Source organism: Mustela erminea, chromosome 18 (assembly GCF_009829155.1).
Source record: "Mustela erminea isolate mMusErm1 chromosome 18, mMusErm1.Pri, whole genome shotgun sequence".
In the NCBI taxonomy this organism is placed as follows: Eukaryota; Metazoa; Chordata; class Mammalia; order Carnivora; family Mustelidae; genus Mustela; species Mustela erminea.
This window is the reverse complement of record NC_045631.1, coordinates 16,916,187-16,937,847: the sequence shown is the minus strand read 5'-3', so window position 1 is coordinate 16,937,847 and position 21,661 is coordinate 16,916,187. Positions and strand designations below refer to the sequence as shown.

The 21,661-nt window shown below is 52.8% G+C and overlaps 1 protein-coding gene and 1 long non-coding RNA gene across 10 annotated transcripts; one reads left to right on the top strand and one right to left on the bottom strand.

The window, feature by feature from the left end:
- Nucleotides 1-66: 66 nt before the first annotated feature.
- On the top strand, nucleotides 67-6,961 carry LOC116578487. Of its 3 annotated transcripts, none has more exons than XR_004280903.1 (4): nucleotides 67-1,243; nucleotides 1,324-1,510; nucleotides 5,743-5,905; nucleotides 6,942-6,961. It is a non-coding gene; the product is annotated as an uncharacterized LOC116578487 (long non-coding RNA). The 3 variants fall into 3 exon arrangements; XR_004280902.1 differs by lacking the exon at nucleotides 6,942-6,961 and having other exon boundaries at nucleotides 67-325; nucleotides 1,046-1,243; nucleotides 5,743-6,935; XR_004280901.1 differs by lacking the exon at nucleotides 6,942-6,961 and having other exon boundaries at nucleotides 5,743-6,935.
- On the bottom strand, nucleotides 1,991-21,134 carry INPP5K (inositol polyphosphate-5-phosphatase K). 7 transcript variants are annotated; one of them, XR_004280900.1, is made up of 12 exons: nucleotides 20,970-21,134; nucleotides 18,617-18,724; nucleotides 18,179-18,287; nucleotides 14,286-14,402; nucleotides 13,787-13,962; nucleotides 13,108-13,219; nucleotides 12,341-12,450; nucleotides 5,103-5,289; nucleotides 4,104-4,241; nucleotides 3,728-3,836; nucleotides 3,477-3,581; nucleotides 1,991-3,290 (listed from the first exon to the last, which is right to left on the bottom strand). XR_004280900.1 is itself a non-coding variant. In XM_032322873.1 (12 exons), the coding sequence occupies exons 1-12, from the start codon at nucleotides 21,020-21,022 to the stop codon at nucleotides 3,231-3,233; spliced, it is 1,359 nt and encodes a 452-aa protein (XP_032178764.1). In that variant the 5' UTR covers nucleotides 21,023-21,127; the 3' UTR covers nucleotides 1,991-3,230. The 7 variants fall into 7 exon arrangements, 6 of the variants coding, with proteins under 6 accessions (XP_032178764.1, XP_032178770.1, XP_032178765.1 ...); XM_032322873.1 differs by having other exon boundaries at nucleotides 3,753-3,836; nucleotides 20,970-21,127; XM_032322879.1 differs by lacking the exon at nucleotides 20,970-21,134 and adding an exon at nucleotides 19,009-19,092 and having other exon boundaries at nucleotides 3,753-3,836; nucleotides 18,617-18,771.
- Between the last annotated feature and the right edge of the window lie 527 nt (nucleotides 21,135-21,661).

Below are 21,661 nucleotides of genomic sequence, written 5' to 3'. Positions count from 1 at the left end.
ATTGGGAGGCCTCTTGGCCCAGCGGATTGGGGCAGGAAGAGGAGGGGCTGAGGGACTGAGGAAATGCCTGTTGTCCCAGGTAACCAGAGAGGCTGATACAGCCACTCCTGAGGGACCCTGGCCTCCAGGTCAAAGGGTGGGAGGTCTTTCTGCCCAACAGCTCTGTGGCCAGTCCTCTCCTGCTGCCCACTCACTGGTGTCAGGTGGAGCCCAGTGATCCCCCAACCAAAAGGCACATCCCACCCGAAAGCCAACAAGATCCGTCCGTAGCCACTGTCCTTCAGGCCTGTCTCCCCAGCTGGCCTCCTTCCTCCCACAGCAGCAGGTGAGCCCCACAGAGCTGCTGGGGTTGGCTATGTTGGGCAGAGTTTAGCTGGAGAGGCAGGAAGGCACTGTGGGGAGGTCCCTGTCCCAGCTCCCACCCCCCCCCCCACCCCCTGAGCCTTTAACACTCAGGAGGACCGGACTCCCTGGCTCTAGGCGGCCTTAAGCCCTGTTGGCTTCTTACTTTTTCACAGTACCCTCAGGGGTCCCTCATCCTGAATGTTCCTGTTTCCTATCCTTACTGTTGCTAAATCACGGCTGACATTTTCCTGGCCTGGGACGGAGGCCTCAGATCTTCAGCCATTCCTTACAGGAAGTAAAAAGGGGAAGAGGATAAGGAAAAGTGACCTCTCCAGAGGGAGACACTGGCCTGCGGGGGGTGGAGGTGGGGTGCAGTGGGCCAGTGCCAGTCCTGACAGCCCCCTGGTCAAGCACCTTCCCCTGGGGCACCCTTTCCTTCCCTCCCCACAGCGTCCCCCCGCCCAGGAAAGGCCAGCAAAGCTTCCTTCCTTCCTCTAAGAAGCACATCTATCTAGGGCAGGCTCATCCCCGGTGGCCACACAATGGCCCTTATCAGCTGTGGAGTCAGGCGCAGAGACCCAGTGCACACCAAGTCTCACACATTTCCTGTTTCCACCCAGCGGGTCAGGGCTGGGCCCAGAGGGGCCATATCCTGACTGGGGCCAAGAGGAGGCAAAACACTCCCCCTTCCCCTTCCCAGCCTCTCAATCACTGCTGGACTCGCTCCTCCCAGGCCCAGAGGGGCCCCCCGACAGGAGGCAGGGGTAGGGGTGTGTGAAGACTTAAGGAGGAAGGGCAGAGATGGGCACACAGACAAGGATGTTCCACGAGCAGCAGGTGGAGGCAGTGGTCCCTGAGATGGAGCGCCGGGGCTACATGGATCAGAATAAGGAGATAGGTATGTTCTTGCTTCTGTTGTTCTTCCAACCATTCTCTCACAACGATCTTGGAAATGTATACACTATTTGTATTTTACAGACAACCAGGATTCCTACGTGGGGAGAAGTGTCCAGGTCTTGATCTCATCCCTGTGTTTCTGGTCCTCCATGACACCACAGCTGCCTGTGTAATTTGGGATGGACCACACCACCACTCTGAGCTGTGGCTGCCGTCTGCCAAATGACAGCTGCCGCGTGGCAGCGGCCACGAGGCTTGTGCATGTGAGGTGAGAGGCGGGTAAGTGTGAGCGGTCACGGGTCTTCTGGTGTGTGTGTGTGTTGGGGTGGGGACAGAGATTACTGGTGGAGACCTTGAGGTAGGAGGCTCAAGGGGAAAAAAAAGATGGTGACATTTTTTAATAGCTCTAGCTGGGACCAAGGCTCAAGGCTAAGGTGAAGGAACGTCAATGAGGAGGGATGAACCAGTGAACACTGAGCGCCTTTTCTGAAAGTCAGAAGTTCCCAGAAACCCATTCTAGTTCACAGCAAGGTAAATGAAGTGCCTGATAGCATAGGAGGCTTGCTCCAACTGTGCCAGGGACCCAGAGGGCCGCCATCCTGGGACCCCAACCCATTCCCATCCAGGCAACATCTGTCACTCTCAGACACAGAACTCTAGTCTAGATCTACAGGGCCCTCGTCCTAGAGCTTAGCAAGGGTATGGAGTCAGACCATCACCACCCCCCCCCCAATCACGGAGCCACACACAAGTGTAAAAGTCATGTTTCTAATGATCCCCCAATACAACAGACACAGAACACAGCCATGGGCCACTAGAAGCCAGGGGGACAATTCTTGATGGTACACACGGATCCCAGGGTGGAGTATGGATCACAGAGTGACTGGAGTGTCCCTCAGTCTCAGGTCAGAGGATGGATGTGACCGTCACAGAGCAGGTTCCCTGAGGTGTCTTCTCCTGGGAGAAGGGCCATTGAATCACCAGTGGCTGGAGGCAAGTGGCAGGAGTGGGACTGTGTGCCCACACAGCACCCAGAGAATGCTCTCAGAAGACCCTCAAGGCCGGATTCTCCAAAATGACTGGATCCTGGCTCCCTTCTCTGCCTGCCTCTGCTTCAGGTGCTAGGGCAGTCTAGAGAGAGGGTGGGTTCCTGGCCAGTCACTGCAGGTAAGGGTGGGAAGGAGCAGATGAGCTCGACTGGGCAAGAAAGCCCCTGGAAAAGTCTGTGGCCACAGCTCCTCTATCACCTGCCAACCCTTTCACAGGAGGGCAGGTTAGGGCATGGAACCTGACCCACCAGCACAAGCCAATCTGGGGCCAATCCTTTGCTCAGACAGTGAACTTCTGCATCAGACTCCATGGGTCAGGCTCCTACCCACAACACTTACTAAGAGCTTGGGTGGAGGGGCCCTTCATCCTGCCCACTTAGTCTAATTGCTTTTGCCAAAAGCAGGGATCCCACACCCTCTGCCCATCCCCCAGGGGGATGGGCAACGAGATGCCAAGACTCCCAGAACCCAGGCTGCTTGTGCCAAGCAGTCTATGGGGCCTGTGCAAATGTGAGCATCTCCCCCTCCTAGGCAGCCTGAGGCCCAGGATGCCGTGACAAGAATGCAGGCCTGTGCCAGATGGGGCATGTGCCTGGCAGGCCTGCTTGGGCAGGACTGGAAGTGTGTGGGGGGAAAATCGAGAAACGAGATATAGGCTGAAGGGTCCTTCCCACATCCAGGGGTCTGTCCCAGGTCTTCTGTGTTGATAAACTAGTTGGTTTCACTCATATCTCAGCAACAAAAACCTGTATTTAAGGGGCCAATTCTAGAGATCTGGACCAGAGAGAGCCAAGGAGTGTGGCTAGAGCTCCCCCTGGGAGGTGGAGGATACCTGCTACCTCCTCTGGGGGCTGGGCCTGGCCCCTGGTGCTCCTGGCAGTGATGGGCAGAGCTGGCTGCCAGCTCTGGCCTCCGCCCTGGAACCACTCTTATCCAGGCTCAGATGTGTGGTTGGGATTCACCCAGTGGGTCCTCTGCCAAGGAGGAGCCAGGCTGGATCTGCAGGGAGAAAACAGCAGTGAGCAGAATGGGGGGAGGGGGGGAGCAGAGCAGATTTTGCTCTGTGTCTTTCCATCACTCCCCTTCTCCAGTCCAGGCAGCTCCACGGCCCAAGTGGATTCCCAGGCCCATGGCAATGAAGAACCGAGCAGGGGCTCAAGTGCCTTCCCCACATCAACAACATACCTTGAAGGGTTTGCTTATTCCCACCACAGAATGCAGATTGTTGCTATAGTAACAGAGGAGAAACTGGCCCTCGGTCTCAGGGATGTCGCTGATATTGAAGTAAACCTGGTGGGGAGGACGGAGAGGAATGGGGTCAGCTCCCTGGCCCGGGCCCCCACCCAGCTCTCACTTACAAGTTATCCCACCCTCCGTTCCTTCCAAAAGACAGAGAAGTGCCCAGGCAAGCCCTCATGTTGGGAGACGTGGTATACCTATCTCAGGGAAGCAGGCAGGTACCTGGCTCAGCCCGTCGCTGAAGGAGACCTGGTTGTCCCTGACCCAGACATAGGACACATAGTCATTAATGTGGCGCAGCCCCACCTGTGGGAGAGGGGATTGGGCAGTCAGTGGTCTGGGAGGACACAGCATCTGTGACAAGTGTCAAGGAGAAGATGCTTCAGCCTGGCAATTGTACTGTACACGCCCCACCCCCCTTCACCACCAGCCTCTAGGTGGGCAAGAACCCCTGCAGGAGATGGGCATGAGCTCTTCAGTCTCCGTGAGACTGAGCTCTTCAGCTCCCGTGAGCCCCCAGGAGGGATAAACCAGGGGGGAATGGCTGATAGCATATCTTGCCCACCACGTCACCTTGTATAGTCCAATCCAGTCCCAGGGGCTGCTGGGAAAGTCTGGGGTCAAGGAGTAGCTGATCAACATGACGTTCTCCATGGTCCACAGCCCCTCAGGCATCAGGGTGATCGGTGGGGTAGACACCAAAGGCTTCAGCTACATAGAGGTGGGAAAGGGGTTGAAATCCCACAGCATCATTCTTTCCTCTGAGGCTAATGTTCTGGCTGTGAACTGTGAACTTGCAGTGAGGGGGAAGAGGGGCACACATGGGGATGGGCACAGAACTCCACTAGACAGCCCAAAGAAAGTATTAGACTTTGGCCCACTGGGAGGAGAAAGGGCCAAAGGCTTGCCGGGGGAGGCTGGCCCTGCCAGGGAGGATGGGGCTAGGGGCCCAGTGGGTAACCAAGCAGAGAGCCAAGTACTTAGGGGAGAAGGGTGGAGTTGCTGGCAGGTTTAAAAAGGAAGTCAGGCCTCCAGGGTTCCTGACCCAAAGTAGGGCGGTAGTTCTGGGGAGAGCATGTAGGCATGTGGAGGGCCACAATGGTATACAGACAGACAAACCAGCCATATGAGAAAGTGAGGGCTGTGGTGTTGGGAGGACAACACCCAACACCCTGCAGGTCTCAGAGGAGGTCAACAGTGCCGTGGTCATTTGATGGCAAGATCCAAGGATGGAGGTAGCTCCCTTTGCAACCTGATCCAGGTAGATTTAGGACAAATAGAAGGAAGTCCTACTTCACACAGGAGGTAATAAGCATAATGGAACCCACTAGCCCCAAGGGACAGTACCAAGAGGAAATGGAAACCCATTCACAAAGGGTCTGAGCCTGTTTTTGACAGAGCCCTCAACAGCTTCTAAGAGCTGGGATACCTGACCTGGGAGGAGTGGCAGTGGTGTCCTCCTACCTAGAGGCCTCCCCTGGGAGACATGCTGACATTAGAATCCAAGGCTGGGGGGTTTGAGAGGCGGCCCAGCGGATGCTCTGTCAAGGGCCGGGCAGCCTAGAAATTCACCTCCAAGTCAAAGGTGCTGGTCACAGGCTTATGGTCACTGACACAGTACATCATGTGGCTGACATAGCTCCTCAGAGACAGGAAGAAGTGGGGGGCTGGTGGCCTCTGGGTTTGGGGGTTGGCCTGGGGCTGCCGCTTCAACCTCCACAGGATACGGTCGGTCCAAGCAGGCTTGCGTTTTTTCTCACTGGGGGTGGAGGGGAGAAAGAATGCGGAAAGAAGGGTTGGAAGGAGAGCAAGAAGGTACCCCAGCAGGCCTGCTGGAGCCCCCAACACCAGGGCCTCTCAGTGGCCATGAAACCTCTGGGCCACAGTGGGAGTGTGGCATGGCAGCCGGCAGGAGGGGCCTGAGAGAACCAGAAGCCGACTGGTCTTCGTCAGACTCTGCCAAGGACCTTCAGTCTCATCTATATTTTTATGAATCCAACTGTGATTCAGAAACATTCCACTCCAAAGCTTTTCTGACTTCTAGAACAAAAACAGCAGACCAGAGAGAAGCTGAGGTTTGGATTTTGGAGTTAGAGGTAAGCTGGAATTTGGCTTCCCTCTCACTACTGGTGGAACCTCAGAAAAGGAAAAGGAAGTACTTGGGGATGCTCCCTGTGTGTCCACCGTCAATACTGCCTGTTCCCTCTCTCAGGTGGAGAAATCGAGACTCAGTAGGGAAGGAACTTTCCCGAAGTCACAGAATGACTGAGTGGTGAAGTCAGGATTCAAGGCCAGGCGGCGTGACCAGATGGCACAAGCTCTTCATGACCAGGCCACCCCCTCTCGGCCTCCACTTCCTTATCCGTAAAATGAAGGTAATAATAGTTACCTCACAGGTCTGCTGACACGATTAAATAAGATAAAGCACACAAAATCTTTAGCACCGTGCCTGGTACAAAATAAGCTCTCTGTAATCACTGGCTATTGTGACTCTTTGTTCTCAAGAGTCAACTGAGACCCCTCTGGCCTGTTCTTTGCTTACTGGCTTCTCTGCGGAGCCCTGAGGCTGTACAGCCCTGGGAGATAGGAGTGATTTCCTTCCCTAGGTAACTGCGGTTGTCTCAAGACAGGCGAGCCGTGCCCAGGGAGCTACAGGGCTGTTCTCAAAGATCGGCAGTTCTCTAAGACCAGGCCTTGCCCTCCAAGGATGCGGCGGGGCCCAAGTCCTGGAATGGGGGTGTGGGCAGTTGCTGTTCCGGGTTCTTCCCCCTTGATTTTAAAAGAACCCAGAATAGTAAAGCCTAGTCAGATGGTTCCTGCTCTAAAACCCTTCAGGAGTCTTCACTGCCTCCAGAATAAAGCTCAAGTCCCCAAGCACGGTTTTCCAGGAGCCTGACACCACTGTCCTACACTGTCTCCCACCACTGTCCCAGACCTGCCTACCAGGGACTCTCTGGCCTCCGAACCTTTACTCTTGCAGTCTGTGCTGCCTGGAACACCCATCTTCACAGAGAGAGGCCCAGTGGCAATGCTGCCTTTGTCAGAAAGCCGTCTTTGAGCTCTACTTTCTGCTTCCAAAGCATTTTGCACCAGTGTTTTCCTTATGTTATGCAGTGCTGTCATTTTCAGTTGGCATACTGGTCTGTGTGTGAGCCTGGAAGGCAAGCACTGGCTCTCGAGAGGTCCTGCGCAGCCTCAGCCTTAGTACAGAGCCGGCACTTAGCCAGCCTTACTGCTCATGGAACCTAAACTCAGGAAAACCCCAAACTCAACCTCTCTCCTCAGAAATGCCCATCTAATCCTAACATACACACTTTAAGATGCTGATAACCAGGTTGCAAGTCTACATTTTGTCTTCTGTTTGATTCACTTACTATTTTATTTTATTTAAAGATTTTATTTATTTGACAGACGGCACGTGCAAGCAGGGGGAGCAGCAGAGGGAGAGGGAGAAGCAGTCTCCCCGCTGAGTAGGGAGTCTGATGCAGGGCTGAATCTGAGGACCCTGGGATCATGACCTGAGCCATCCAAGTGCCTCCACTTACTATTTTATTTTATTTTAATTTTTTATTTTCTTAAAGATTTTATTTATTTGACAGAGATCACAAGTAGGCAGACAGATAGGCAGAGAGAGAGGTAAGCAGGCTCCCTGCCGAGCAGAGAGCCTGACTCAGGGCTTGATCTTAGGCTCACGGGATCGTGACCTGAACTGGAGGCAGAGGCTTTAACCCACTGTGCCACCCAGGTGCCCTACTATTTTATTTTTTTAAAATATTTTATTTATTTGACAGAAGGAGAGAGATCACAAGTGGGCAGAGCAGCAGGCAGAGGGACAGGGGGAAGCAGGCCCCAATGTGGGGCTCAATCCCAGGACCCTGAGATCATGACCTGAGCTGAAGGCAGAGGCTTTAACCCACTGAGCCACCCAGATGCCCCTCCACTTACTATTTTATTTTATTTTATTTTTTTAAAAGATTTACTTATTTATTTATTTGACAGACAGATCCCAAGTAGGCAGAGGCAGGCAGAGAGAGAGAGGAGGAAGCAGGCTCCCTTCTGAGCAGAGAGCCTATGTGGGGCTCGATCCCAGGACCCTGGGATCATGACCTGAGCCGAAGGCAGAGGCTTTAACCCACTGAGCCACCCAGGCGCCCCACTTACTATTTTAAATTAACATTTCTGACATACTGTTGTCAATTCAACAGCAATATAGTCTTCTAGCAACAAAGAGGCAGAATGCTGTCTCGCTGGTGAAGTCTGATTCCACGATCAGACACCAGGATTTGGGGGGAGGTCCTGCCCTGTTAACGAAGAGCTCTGTGGTTCTGGCTGGTGAACATGTGACTTGGAGAGAGGCTCCTTGCCCTCTCTCCACACCTGGCCCTAGGCCTCTCTTCCCTCTGCCTGTTCCTGAATTATATCATTTTATAATTAACTGGTAATCTAGTTTGATAGAGAGAGAGAGAGAGAGAGAAAGCTATGTGCCCCTGGGCAAGTGACTTCACTTCTCCCAGCCTCAGCTTCAGCTCTCAGATGGGGGTGACGGTAGTACTTTGCTTCAAAGAGTCGTAGTGAGGATTAAACAAGTTAAGGTGTGTTAAGGGAGGGGTTAAGAGGTGCTAACCGGCTCGGCCACATCTGTATAGGGCTCCCGGGGTTGTCTCAACCTTCTACTCTTCTGAGGAGTGCTCAGAGCACATCAGAATATGCTATTTCCACTCCAGAGATGACAGACACGGAATCTCCGAACCCACCTTGGACATTCAGTACCTACCCATGCTTAAACTTGGGAATGATTCACACAAATGGACCACTTTCCCTTTCAAAGCATTCTCCCTCCCTAACTTCCCTATTATGGTGACTAGCTGTCACTTCAGGATCCTCCACAAGTCCTGACCACAGCCTGTCTCTCCTTCTTCCTCAGTACCTCTCAGCCTGTCCTCCTTTCCTCCTTTTCCAGGGCCTGCCTGTACACTGTACACTACCTGTACACTTCAGTCTTTCAATGAAGATTTACCGTGCCCTTATTATATGCTGGGCAACTGGGGATCTGAAAAACGGGACTGACAAGGTCCTCGAGGAGCTTGTCTGGCAAAAATTAAAAAAAAAAAAAAAAGACAAGAAACAAGTAAAATGTGTACAAATTGAGCTGCCTGGCTGGCTCAGTTGGTAGAGCCTGTGCCTCTCAATCTCAGGGACATGAGTTCAGGCCTCATGCTGGGCGTGGAACCTACTTAAAAATAAATAAGTAAATGTGTATGTACGAATTAAATACTACATATATTCCCCCAGTTCTTCACTTCTTTCTTAAAAGGGGTGGTTTAGTCAGTTATGGGTCTGCCTTCGGCTTGGGTCATGATCTCAGGGTCCTGGGATTGAGCCCCGAATTGGGCTCCAGCCCCACATTGGGCTCCCTGCTCAGTGGAGGGCCTGCTGCTCTATTTGTGCTCTCTCTGTATCTCTCTGTCAAATAAATAAATAAAAATCTTTAAAAAATTTTATTTATTTATTTTAGAGAGAGGGAGAGTGTGCAGCGGGGAGGGGTCAGAGGGAGAAAGAAATTCAAGCATACTCAAGCCCCGATTTGGGGCTTGATCCCAGAACCCTGAGATCATGGCCTGAACCAAAACCAAGAGTTGGATGCTTATCCAACTACATCCCCCCCATGGGCCCTCCCCCATCCAGTTCTCCATTTCTAATAATAATTGTGAAACATGGGATCCTTCTGTTCATTTGACCCTGTGATAGTGTCACATGGACTGTCCTGATCCTCTCGGCCCTGCAAGACTGTTACAGGTCACATTCTCCCTCCACTACAAGACACTGAAGTTCAGAGGTCACTCTGTCCAGGCAGAAGTCAGATGCTTGCCTAGGTCTATGAAGTCCAAGCTCCTTCCACTGCACTCCGACGTGGCCAATTCCCAGCAGTGAACTGTCTCCTCAAATGCCTTACCAGAACCAGAACTCACCTAGGACTTTTGGCTGAATGGTTGTGACTGAGTACAAGAATTGTTTCTGGAGATTAGTATGTCCTTACTTTAGGCAAAACCAACTAGCTCTGCAAATATTTCTTTAAGAGCCTAGAACATTGAGCCGATTTATTGAGGCCCTAGAAATGTGTTCCATTTCTGGGTCTGAAATAGTCTGAAATGAACCTTTCCCTTCGGAAAAGTCTTACTGAACTCTGGACAGGAGTCTTGACTAGATTGATCATAAGATCCTCTGCTCATTGCCCGGTGGAGAGGCTGACCAGGCTCATGTCAACCGTAACAAAACCCTACGGCAATCCCTGACTTTAACAGGATTTCCCGCTCTTAGCCTGTTCAGCCTCCCCTGTAACGGAGCTGACCTCGTTTCTCATGATATCTTGGCTCAGGGATGTTGCTGGGCAAAGCTGAAGTGTACCATGCTGTGCACACAAGTCACTCTTGGTCACTTTGTATAGCCAGTCAGGCTCTTCTCGAGGTGCCGCTCATCAGTGCTGCTGACTGACCGGAATGCCTGCCCTTCTCTCTGCCGGACTCCACTGTTTCCTTGACAGCAGCTCTGATTGACTCCTGGCTTCAGCTGCCCGCCTCTTTACCATTCGCTCAACCTCCTTCGACACTTCCAGAGTTCTAGAACCTTTTACTGACCAACTCCTGGACTTGATAGTGCTTACTCGGATTTCTTGCTATGGGTGGATCCCTCTAATAGTGGGGTTGCCCCTTAAAGACCTTATCTTCTCCTTCTGTCCTCCTGGGCTCCTGATTCAAACAAATGCCAGGTGCTATGCTACATACCAGAGTTGGTCATAAATCAGATCCAGTCTCTCCGGGCATTCGTAGTACAACAGGAAAAGCCCACTGTGTCTTGAAAGCAGCAGTGGAAGCATGGTGTGTGTAATGCTTTTGGGCAGCGTTTGGGCAGGAGAAAACTCTCAGTGAGATGGGGAAGGGTGAGGGAAGGCTTTCTAACAGCGATGATGTCTGAGCTGAGTTTTCAAGGATGAAGAACAGTCTGGTTACACAGGCACATGGTTAGTGCTCCAGCAATGTCAGTAACAATGTGGACTGTATCCACTGTGTGGAAATAAGTACCTGCCTCCTTCTTTGCAAGATTTCGCTGTCCCCATCCTGCCCGCCCTTTTGCTGCTGTTGGCAAGACTGGCTGTGAATCTGGAGGTGCTGTGGGCTAGACTGAAGCACTGGAGGCCACAGAGTAGAGTCGGATCTCAGCTCCAGCTCCGCCATTACTAGTTGAGTCTCCTGGGGAAGTCCTTTAACATCTCGGAGCCTCTGTACCCAATTTCAGTACCTGCTGATCCCAGCCTAGCCAACACTCAGCTGTCTGTGAGGAACTTCCAGTCTCCTGGTGGTTTCCCTACCATACCTGGGGGTGGGAGCAAAGGGACCCCCGGCCACATGGCCTGCCAGCAGCTCTCTCCCTGCTAGCAAGAGGAGATTGAAAGTCCGTCAGTAGAAGGTCCCAGCTGCCAAGGTCCAGGCCCATCCCACCGAGGCCTCAGAACGTCCATGATAGGTCTCATCTCCAATGGATGGCTGGGGAGACTGGCAGTCTCCCTGCAGCTGTGGCCCCAGGCCAGCTGGCCAGCCGGAACCTGCCCTCTTCCCTCGTTTCTGGCCTGCTCTGTGGCCCAGGCTAGGCTCTGTTTCCAGGGTTCATGGCCTCTTCTTGTGTGTGCTGCCCAGGCCATGACCCCAGCACATCTTGCTCCATGCTCCCAAAACGCCTCCCCCCCACCCCACCCCTTCCTTGGAGGGGACGCCGTGGCTTGGCCGTACCACTGCCAGCACAGGGCCGTCCTACTTCTCAGCCTGGCCCAGCTGGGGAGACACCTGTTCATTCCCCACATTCTAGAGGCTCTGCCCTGGAGGCACTTCCCGCCTCCCTCATAAGACAGTCTTGCTAAGAGGAGTAGAGGAAGGTGAGACAAAAATGCTGTGACACAGACGGGGCTCTTCTCTGTCTTCAAAGAGATGGGAATCCTTGCCAAATTGGGCCGGGAACTTCAGGCCAGAGCTGCTCTTGACCCTCTGCCTAAGCTCCAAGTCTGGGTGGTTACCTGGCCCCTTCACAGCTTCTTAAAGAGGTATTTAGTACAACTACTACCCAAAGACATGAATCTGACCACAGCAGTTGTCACGGTGCTTACCAGGTGCCAGGCACTGGGGCTGAGCACATGTGAGGTCTCATTTAATCCTCAACCCCATGAGCTGGATACTAATATCATCCCCATTTTATAGATGATCAAATTGACATTTAAATATCTTATCCGAGGACACGCAGCTGATCGGTGGCAGAACTGTATTTTTAACTACTAGATGCACTGTTCCTACATTGTTCCCCATAAACTCCTCCACTGACAACAATGACTTCACCTTCCTATGTAGTACCTGATCCACTCCCAGCTGGGACAGGGGTACCTGAGCCAGTAACTGTCTGAGCCAAGATTTCTGTTCCCCTGTCTGGGAAGGACCAGAAAGCCTGGGGGAGTTGAAATGCAGTCTCTCCCAAGTGAGGAATCAGCCACTTCCCCCCATCTCCTCCCACCCCCATCCTTGCCAGCACCTTCCTGCTCTCTGAGGACACCACGGTCAGCGCCTCGTGAGGCGGCTGGGAGGTGCCACTCCTGAGGTGATGGCTAGATCTATTCCTGCTTTCCTAACACTTCTATTCTGAGGCAGCTCCCTCTGCCACCAGAGCTCAACACAACCTGACTTCCGAGGCCTCCTGGCCCCTCATTTCCTGCTCCCAGGCTAATTCCAAATCAGTGGCAGGCTGATCCTCTCCTGGGGGAGTCTCCTCACCTGGTGTCATAGTTGTTGGAGTTCTTATCAAACTTGTAGGTGGGTGGGAAGAGCAGGGGGCCCTCCTGGAACTCCCGGAGCAGTGGATCGTGTCTCTTGGCGATGCTGAGCTGGAGAGAAAGGCAGAGTCCCACCTCCTAGTAGTCCTGACCCAGCAGCCTGGCATACACTCCATTTGACGGATCACACATGCCACCGCTGAGGTAGGACAGCAGTCAAGCAACACCACTTCCCTTCCTCACTGCCTTAGTGACAGCCTCAACGGCCCGTCCCCACTCCACCTCCACCCCCAGGAAAGCGGAATCCTTTAGTAAACATTATTCCACAGTCCGAGGGGAGGCCGCTGCCTGCCATTTTCCAGTCCTGGGACTATGAGAAACTGGCTTTGAATTCCATCTCTCTGGGAGTCACTAGTAAACTTGTATCAGAGCCCCCCAAAGGGCTGGTATCTCATCCTCCAGGAGGCAAGCAAGCCTGGGGATGGAAAAGACAACAGGGATCCAAGAGAGCTGGTGCCCAGTGCAGGACCATGGTAAGTCGAAGGCCTTGCTCCCTATCTTAATGCACACCCAGCAGCTCCTCCAGGGGAAGACCAGGCCCCGGGTGCAAAGCCCTGTTAAACTCATCCCCACCTGGGAACAAAGACTTCAGAGGCCTGGAAACGGAGAAGAGGCGGCTGAGGGACCTGAGCGGTGCCCCCCACGTTTGATGCTGGACTTCCACAATAGGCTCAGATCACCCCTCTGGAGCTTTCCCTCACTTGATACCTGATCCTTCTCCCACAGGTCACTGTAACGCCGATTTTTTATGGATTCCCGGACAAAATGCAGCCCAAAGTCATCAATCCGGAAGTTCATGTCTCCAAACCACAGAATGAGGCTGCAGAGAGAAAAGAAGGCAGCTGAGGGTTGTGACAAGGTAAGAGAAGGGAGGAGCAACAGGCCTCAGGTCTGCTCACTCCTCCAGCGGCGAGCTTGAGGGGCAGGTGAGACGCTGGAAGCTGGGAGGAGCCAATGCCAGGGATGATTTGGCATGAGCCGATGAACTGTTCTCGTGGCTGCTTCCCAGCTGTTTTAGCCAAAGACACCAGCACCCAGGGGCAAGCAGCAAATAGAGCAGGCTCTTGCCCTCCCTCTCCCTCCCTCAATGGGCCACCAGGCAAGGCTGAGAACCTATTCCCCATGGGTGAACTCAGGAACCCTGGGGTAATCGATCTGGGATCTTCAGAAGTGTCCAGAGTTCTAAAGCAGGACACGGAGGGGAGGGTGGCAGGGGAAGGGAAGGGGTCCTAGGCCCCAGGCAGGTAAAATTGGACAAGAGAGCCAGGGCATCAGGGAGGAGGCTGGGAAAGGGCCAGAGTGGAACAGAGGCGGCCTGAGGGTAATGCTAGCCTGGGCTGGTGTGGGGGCGAGGACAGGGGGCAGCAGTCCATGAATGCACACTCACTCATGGTCCAGGATGTTGGGGATATCCTGTCCCTCAAAATTTTGCATCTCCAGGATCCGATCAAAGTGCTCCAGCCGCTGGTCATTGTTGGCCATGTGAGGGGGCAGGTGGCAGTTGACGATGCTGATGTAGTAGCCATAGAGCTTCAGGCAGATGTTGACGCCCCCTTTGTTCCCCTGACAGTATAAGTGGGCACAAGGGTGGGAAGTGGCTCTGGGTAAGACCCACCTCCCCTTTCCCATCTCCAGCCTGAGGGGAGATCATCTGGCCTGCTGCCAGATCTCCCAAGGGCCAGATGCCCAGCTCCCCAGAGTGACCTCCCCATCCAAGAGCCCAGCTCACCCAGCCTGAGGTCTCAAGGGTGCTGAGCTCCCAGAAGTAGGAGAGCAGATATGCATCACCCCCTTTTCCGTCTGCTCGCCCCTAAAGCATCCAGCCCTCCCCAGCCCAGTGGTGAAAGCCTCCCAGTTCGCGACTCAGACAACAACTCCATCCTTACCCAGTACCCGAAGAGGCCAGTGGGGGTGGATTTAGTAGAGAGGATCTGGACAAAGGGCAAATGCTGATGCTTGGCAAAGAACAGTAAGAGGAGCCCCTGCATGCGGACACTGGAAACCTACAGCAGAGGGGGGACAATGGTCATTCATTCCCCTAAACAGGCCGAGGAAGTCCCTGCCTAGCCCTGAGGTCGACGGTGTCTCAGCTCCAGGCTCAGCATTTATTCCCGAGCTGCCGAGTGATGCGTTCTGCCAAGCACACTGCCTCTTCCTGGGCTTGGGGTGCGGAAGGGAGGCCGAGAAGACAAGGCTGCCAGGGCACTCTGCCATCAGGAAGGCATCGACCTTCCAGTCCTAGCACCATGCAGCCTAGGGACTCCTCTCACCATGCTCTATGGGTTCGTAGGGCACTCCAGGCTGCCATCCCCATGCACCAGGGGCTCAGAGAGGGATGCACGATGTAGGAGAGTGGCTAAGGGCACTGGCTTTGTTGGAAGTTAGCCAGATCTGGGTTCAGATCCCACTTGGGCTCCTAGCATTTGCTGTTGGGCCCAGTCTCAGTCTATTTGCTCATTGAAAAACCAGGACTCTACCTCATCTATCTCATAGATGCCAGAAGGATTAACTGGCAGCTATACTTTGCTGGTTTAAGGATTTAAAATTTTTTTTTTTTTTTAAGTAATCTCTATTACCAATGTGGGGTTCAAACTCATGACTCCAAGATCAAGAGTCTAATGCTCTTCTGAGCCAGCTAGACTCCCCTGGATTAAAGATTTTTAAAAAGTAAAAAAAAAAAAAGATTTTTAAAAAGTAAATGCAGGGAGGAGCACCTGGCTGGCTTGCAATTCTTGATCTCAGGGTCAAGAGTTCAAGCCCCATGTTGGATGTGGAGACTACTTAAAAAAATAAAAAAGTAAATTCAGGAAGAGAATATGAGAGGCTTCTAGGGTGCTAGAAATATTCTGGGGTCTCCTGGGTGGCTCAGTGAATTAAAGCCCCTGCCTTCAGCTCAAGTTGTAATCCTGGGATCCTGGGATAGAGCCCTGCATCGTGCTCTCTGCTCAGCGGGGAGCCTGCTTCCCCCACTCTCTCTGCCTACTTGTGATCTCTCTCTGTCAGATAAATAAATAAAATCTTAAAAAAAAAAAAAAAAAGAAAGATTCTGTACCTTGTCTTGACTGGTGGTAACAATGAAGCATAGACACATAAAAATCTACCAAAAATACACCTAATTTCTGTATACATTATAATGCTCAGTGGGAAAAAAATTAAGAAAATGCTCCCCCAAATAATTATACGCTGTGGGTAGCTAGATCTCCATGAAGGCGATGCAGGGGCAATGAGAGCAAGCTTGGTGGACGTGCGTTTACAGGCTGGGAAGAACAGCCACCATCTCCAGAGATCCTTCACACTGCATTTAATCTTCACCCCAACCTTGGAAGGAACAGCTGTCCCTGTTCTGCAGATGGAAGGCTGAGGCTCAAGGAGATTAAGGAACCAGGACGACTACTAGGATAACAATGTTAGAGGTCCGGGATCCGTATAATTCCTGCTCTCTGTGAGACAGGGTGGGACAGGGCCTTAACCAGTGACCCTCTCTCTCAGCCTCAGCCTGTCTACACCTACCACCCGAGTAGCTGTTTCCGGAGCTTGAGGTTGCAGAGGCCAAGGAGGAAATCCCCGGGTGGGGAACATGTACTGGGGCCTTCCAGGAATTATGAAACTTGATCCCGCAGGCCAGGAGATCTGCCACAGCAGAGGAGTCAAAGCAGGGGGAACCCCAAACCCAAGACTGAGTGAAGGAGGTGTGAAAACCTAGCGTTGGAGAGAGGTTACTACAAATGTGTCCCTAACAGCACCCTCTAGCCCTGGTCTTGGCTTCCCATTCACGCCATGCAACTGACTCCTAAGGAACTGATAAAGATCCAGGAAGAGCTTTCAGGCTTAATCCTGACCCACACAGCAGGTCTGGACCAATGGGACCCCAAAAGAAAGCACCAGTTCGCTTTGTGAAGGAGCAGGGACGGGGAGGAGGGTGGGAGGCAGGAAAGGCTGGGACTGGGAGAAAGGGTGGGGCTGTGGGGAAAGGCAGGAGCCTTGTAGGGGAAGTTCTGTTGGAGGAAGTCAAGTAGGAGGAGCTAAGGAAGGGGCTAAAGGGAGGGAGCTGGGGCCCTAGAGCCAACAAAAGGAGTCATGTCCAGGCTTCTCAACCTCTAAATGCCAAACTCCCATCAGAGGAAGAGGCTGCAAAAGCAGGGCTCACTCCTTTACCCGTTCACCTAGTTCTTGGCTAGGGGAAGGAGAGTCACCCATCTGCTTTGGGTGCCAGGCCTTCAGGCAGGCCTCCCAAATGTAGGAGGCCAAACGGGTAGAGGGGCTTGTGTCCCTGCTACAAGCTGAGCTAATTTCTTTGGCTTGATTCCATTCTACCAATCCCTTGCCAGTTAGCCAGGGTGCAGGAAAGACTCCGGTCTTGGGAAGAGAGTGTGTGGGGAGAGAGGTGTTTCTGTCTTCTCGGAGGCTCTAACTGTACATCTAAAGTAAGAGGTGTGAGCTTCAACTGGAGAAAGCCAAGGGCTTGGGAACTGGCCTTTTCCAGCCTCAGCAGCAGGACAAAGCTTGTATTCCCTCCTCCTGGCTCAGCCCTTAAGAGGACTCACAGCTCTTGCCTCAGCACCATTAAGCAAACTGGGGTAAAAGAATGAATTCTGAATAAATTAGTCACCGAGGAAGGGGCTAGAGGAATTCTGATATTTCCAAGAAGCACTGCATAGGGTGCTTTGAATGGGACTATGCTTCATGCCTCAGCGGTGCAGGACATAAAGGTGAAGGAAGACCCAGCAGTCTAGAGCCTTCCTGTGGATTCTCCTACAGTCTGCTTTCCCCAAAGAATACTGGCCCTTCAGACTGAGAACTATTTTCCCTCCATTTTTCTCCCCTCTCCAAACCTCTGGGCCCCTGAGAATATGAGGTACATGTCTCCCACGATCAGAGGACACCCTCTGATACCAGTTAGCTATGGCATACCTGTCAGCCTCAGATCACCAGCACAGCAATAAAATGTACTAGTTAAGAACATGGGTTATTATTGCTTCTTGGCCTTTTGGCTAAGATCAAGCAAAGAACATGGGTTATGGGGCTCCTGGGTGGCTCAGTCAGTTAAGCATCTGCCTTCCACTCAGGTCATGGTCCCGGGGTCCTGGAATTGAGCTCCACACAGGTGCCCTGTTCAGGAAGGAGTCTGCTTCTCTCTCTCCTTCTGTCCCTTCCCCCCGCTCTATCACTCTCAAATGAATAAATGGAAAATCTCTATAAATAAATAAATAAAATAAAAATAAATACCATGCTAAGTACAATAAAGAAAAAAAATAGAACATGGATTATGAAATTTGAAAGATCTAGATTCAAATCCCAGACAGCCTGTGACCTTTGAGTCTTGGTTTTACCTGTAAAATACCCGCATTTCAAGGGAGTTAAGAGCTCTCAATAACATATATAAAGTTTACTTATAATGCTTACTACCAAGTAAGCATTCAGTAAGTGTTAGCAGTTACTATTATACTCAGGGACTTCAGGCCTGGCATGTGAGCAGGGACTGAAGGCTGACGGTGGAAAGGCAGTGAAGTGTTAATAAGCCCTGCTGAGCTTCCCCCCAGGATTCTCCCGACCTGAAAAATGTCCAGGTTTTAAACCAGCCCCTGGGGTCCCAGCTCAGCTCCAGCTACACTGGAAAGACACAAAGCAGGCAGGAGTCCCAGGAAGCCAGGTGCAGCTGAGGTTTAGGCCTTTAAATAAATGGAAACAGCATGAAAGCCTATGTGGGAGACCACAGGACTGGGGGTTAGTGAGGGGAGGTGAGACACACTTCCCAACTGCCCATGAACTTGTAAGTTACCTTGACGAAGCTCAGAGGGGAAAGCACATCCATGAAGAAACTGCTCCATGGGTCTTCAAAGGCAGTGTCAGAAAGGAGGCTCATGATCCCACAGTTCATTTCCTGCAAACTGCCCATCCCAGGTCAGAGGCTGTCCCCCTGGCCTGGAGGGTAGTACTTCTGCCACAGACATTCAGTACTGCCCTTGGCACTTTCAAATCTTGGGTACTCATGACCATGATCTCGCCCTCCCGTGGCCATTGACTACCAACCCCTTGCCATTACTGACACAGGACAAGAAACACTGACTGGTCCTGATGCAGGCTGAAAGCTCCTAGCCTTCAGACTCCACAGCGAGGGAGGACAGATTATAGTAGTACCCCGTGGGGACCACTTTGGGCTGGTTGGGCTTATCTGTCTCCGCAATGGAATGGGGGAAGGGGCACTGCAGACACCTACCCAATGACATACATGTCCAGATTCAGGTTGTCTTTGTTCAGCTGCAAGAGATCACTGAGGTCCAGAGGAGGTGCTGCGGAGGCCACGTTCCATGTCACAACATGTATGCTGTGGACGGGATGCAAAGGGAAGTCGTGGAGGGAGGAGGATAAGACCTGTTTCCAGGGGAGGCCTGGGTGGCTCAGTTGGTTGGGCAGCTGCCTCCGGCTCAGGTCATGGTCCCAGCATCCTGGGATCGAGTCCCACATCGAGTCCCACATCGGGCCCCTTGCTCAGCAGGGAGCCTGCTTCTCCCTCTGCCTCTGCCTGCCATTCTGTCTGCCTGTGCTCGCTCTCTCTCCCTCTCTCTCTCTGACAAATAAATAAATAAAATCTTTAAAAAAAAAAAAGACCTGTTTCCAGGTGATGGACAGGGGTCTGGGCCTGCTAATGGCTACACCACAATCTGCTGCAACCAGAATGGGAAACGGGAGTTTCTGTACCTGGTAGTGGGAACAGGGGAATTGAACTACAAAAGCCTTTCATCTTCACTTTGTTCCTGAAGCAGGAAATTTCCACCCTGTTTTGGCTCCTCCATGCAGGCCCACAGCTGCCCACAGCTGGCAGCACTCGTGCTGCTGACATTAAGAAAGGCTGCTAAAGTGGGCGCAAAGGTTTCAGGGTCAGGCGAGGGGAGGGATGGGGATGGGGTGCGTAGTTAGGAATTTAATCATTTCACCAGCCATTCACACCTCAGGGCTCCCAAGACCACCAGAAAGAGTCTGGAGATTCGGTTTTTACCTTGTAAGAGGACTCAGCACTATAAGATAGGAGCATTTCTAAAATAACAAAGATAACACCACCACATTCCCTTCCTTCCTTCTTCCTAGCAGGTCCCTGGAGCATAACCAATTCTGCCAAGCATTTCAGGGAGCCTAAAGCAGAAGATAACAGAGTTCTCAACATCTCTCTCAAGAGTCTAACCTCTTGGGAGCCCGGGTGGCTCAGTCATTAGGCGACAATTTTCAGCTCAGCTCGGGTCAGGATCCTGGGGTCCTGGGATTGAGTCCCGCATCAGGCTCCCTGCTCAATTGGAAGTATGCTCCTCCCTCTCCCACTCCTCCTCGTGTTTACTCTCTTGCTGTCTGTCAAATAAATAAAATCTTAAAGAGTCTACCCTCTTTTGGGAAAACTCATCAGCTGGATAACATCCTCAACCTTGGCTTCATATTCACCTTAGGGAAGCAAGAGAACTAGATCAGCAGCTCTCAATAACAATGGATCCCATCAGAGGCTCAGGGGAAGGAGACACTTCAACTGAATAGTTACAGCAACACTCCCAAGAAAGCCCCAGACTCAGCTGAGTACAGAGCAGTCAGGAGCTACAACACCTGCAGAGACCAAGGTCCAGCCACCAGGCCTTAGGTGAGTCCTAGGTACACCATGAGGAGGAGGACCTGCAGCAGAGGAAAACTAGAATGAGTGCAGAAACCAGGTTGAGAGAGGTGGGAGAAAAGGGCTGGATGTCCCAAAACTCTTCTCCACCAGATCCTGTTCTTAGAGGTTCATGTTCTAAAACCACAACTTGAAATTCTTGGCCGACTTAAAACAACTTCCTGCCCCTCCCTACGAACATCAACAAAACAATACACAAACCACCTTCCCAGGCATTAGGCCAGAGATTCTGCACTTCGTTTGTTTACGATCTCCCCCTGCCGTCCAACAGAGGATTAAGGAAAGCAGCCCTTTCAGTCCAAGGCTCTTTGTTTTCCTAGGCACCTGCTCTAAGTGGATGGAGCGCAGAAGTCGGGATTTCTCGCCCTCAATCTCAGATTCGACGATTAGCCGCAAATCCTTGCATCGTGACTTGCACTAAGTTGGTGATTAGCTTTGTTCTTCGTTAAAGAGCAAACATGGGACCGGGCTCTATCACTGCGCTAACGGATCTTACCTAAACCTGATTTCGGATTTCGGGAGGTCACAAAGGGATCAGCAGACCCCGTGATGTATGTGTTGATCAAAAGAACAAGATTTCTATTCTAGAGCTGAGAGGAGAATGCCTTGTTATGTCTTTACCCCAAACAGCCCCATACTGCTGCCTCCGCCAGGTGCCAACCGAGACACCTGCGAGGGGAGCCTAAATAGGAACGAGCTCGGCAGCCTGAGTTTGGAAGGAGCGCGGGGCTTCCGCCCAAAGCAATCCCCTCAATATTGCCTTGGGAGAACCAGGGAGGGTCTCTGAACTAGAATCAGCACTGCAGGCCTGGTCCCTTCTCTCCCAGTCTGGCTGTACCTCAGATCAGCAGCCCCGAAAGGGTAGGAGAGGGTGATTCCGCCCGCAACAGGTCGGCTTGCCCGCAGCCGCCTTCCTCACCTGAGCGTCTTGCTTCTCGGTTCAGTCGTCTTCCGTGGGCTCTCGGCGGCCATCGTCCCCACGCCGCGCCCCGGCCGCTCCTGGCCCGATCCACCTCCCTCTGGCAGCAGGTCCCGGCTACCTTACTCTCCCCGGATTGTTTTCCTTCCGGATTCCGACCCTCCGCCTCGGCTTCCGTACGGGGCGGGGCTTGAGGGCACGGAGGGCTCTGGATGGTGCGGCCTGGGGGAACAGGCGGGACTCGCCAAAGAGCGCGAAACGGTGAAAGGCTGGGAGGAGAGAGGCTCAGGGTATCCGGAACGTCAAGAGAGGCGCGTCTCGGTGCCAGCAGAAGCCGACGCAACACTGCCCCGCCCCACCGCGCGCGACTGTCAAACCCGCGGCTCCCAAGGTGCCCCGCGCGAGGCCGGCCGGGAGGGGAGGGGCGGTGTTCCGGCTGAAGCCGCCGCCCGGCCGCAGCGGCGTCCGCGGCCCGCAGGCTTTCGCCAAGGCTTGGAGAGGACGTCTCCAACTGTGCGCTGTGCCCTTCCACCTCCCCAACGTCCACAAGTCCAAAGGGCAAGGGTGAGGGTGGGGTGGCAGCCCAGCCACTGTCCTGCCTGTGAACCAGTGTCTTTGCCCCTCATCTACATGTGATCGCTCTCGTATTGGTCGTGGAGCTCCTCCATCCGTAGTTCTCCTCCACTGCCACT

What these genes read in the sequence shown, in the direction of transcription:
- INPP5K (XM_032322873.1), bottom strand. Translation starts at nt 21,022, where the DNA reads ATGGCCGCCGAGAGCCCACGGAAGACGACTGAACCGAGAAGCAAGACG. An exon ending in CTGGACATGTATGTCATTGG is followed by an intron (nt 18,288 to 18,616) that starts GTAGGTGTCTGC and finishes TGGGATGGGCAG; the next exon opens with TTTGCAGGAAATGAACTGTG. An exon ending in ACTGGATTGGACTATACAAG is followed by an intron (nt 3,837 to 4,103) that starts GTGACGTGGTGG and finishes CCTCTCCCACAG; the next exon opens with GTGGGGCTGCGCCACATTAA.